Below are 488 nucleotides of genomic sequence, written 5' to 3' on the forward strand. Positions count from 1 at the left end.
CCCGGGATCCCCTCCCCCGCGCGCCCCGCGCCCCCGGGGCCCTCACCTGCGTCGGGCATGGTGATGGTCTCGTTGGTGTTGGAGCCCACGTTGAAGATGACCACGGCAGAGGCGTTCTGCAGGAACGCGTTCCGGATTTTATCCCTGTACGTGCAGTTGCCCCTGGGGATGAGGGCGATCCAGCTCTTGCCCTGGGTCGGCGCGGCGAACCTGGTGCTGGGGTCGCAGGCCAGGCGGTCGTGGGCCGAGCTTGCCATGACCACCTCCCCGCGGGCGTCCTGCTTGGGCGAGTACTCCCCGTAGCGCCCGCACTCGGACTTCTCAGTGCGTAGCTCGGCGCCGCCGGCCGCTGGGTCCGGCGCGGGCTCGGCGTAGGTGACGTTTACGAAGGCGGTGTACCATTCCTCCTTCTCGGCCACGGTGAAGTCCAGGCAGAGCAGATGCACGAAACAAAAGGAAAGCAGCCATGTTGAGAGGGCCAGGCTGCG

General features: G+C 67.6%; 1 protein-coding gene across 1 annotated transcript in view; it reads right to left on the reverse strand.

Moving 5' to 3' along the window:
* Rnf150 (ring finger protein 150) overlaps nt 1–488 on the reverse strand; it is a 255,905-nt gene that overhangs the window by 254,574 nt on the left and 843 nt on the right. Inside the window, exon 3 of the mRNA XM_033759952.1 lies at nt 47–483. Coding sequence (XP_033615843.1) covers nt 47–483 — 437 coding nt within the window. The remainder of the gene's footprint in view (nt 1–46; nt 484–488) is intronic.

This window comes from Fukomys damarensis, unplaced genomic scaffold (genome assembly GCF_012274545.1).
Source record: "Fukomys damarensis isolate Sample0158 unplaced genomic scaffold, DMR_v1.0_HiC HiC_scaffold_38, whole genome shotgun sequence".
NCBI lineage: Eukaryota > Metazoa > Chordata > Mammalia > Rodentia > Bathyergidae > Fukomys > Fukomys damarensis.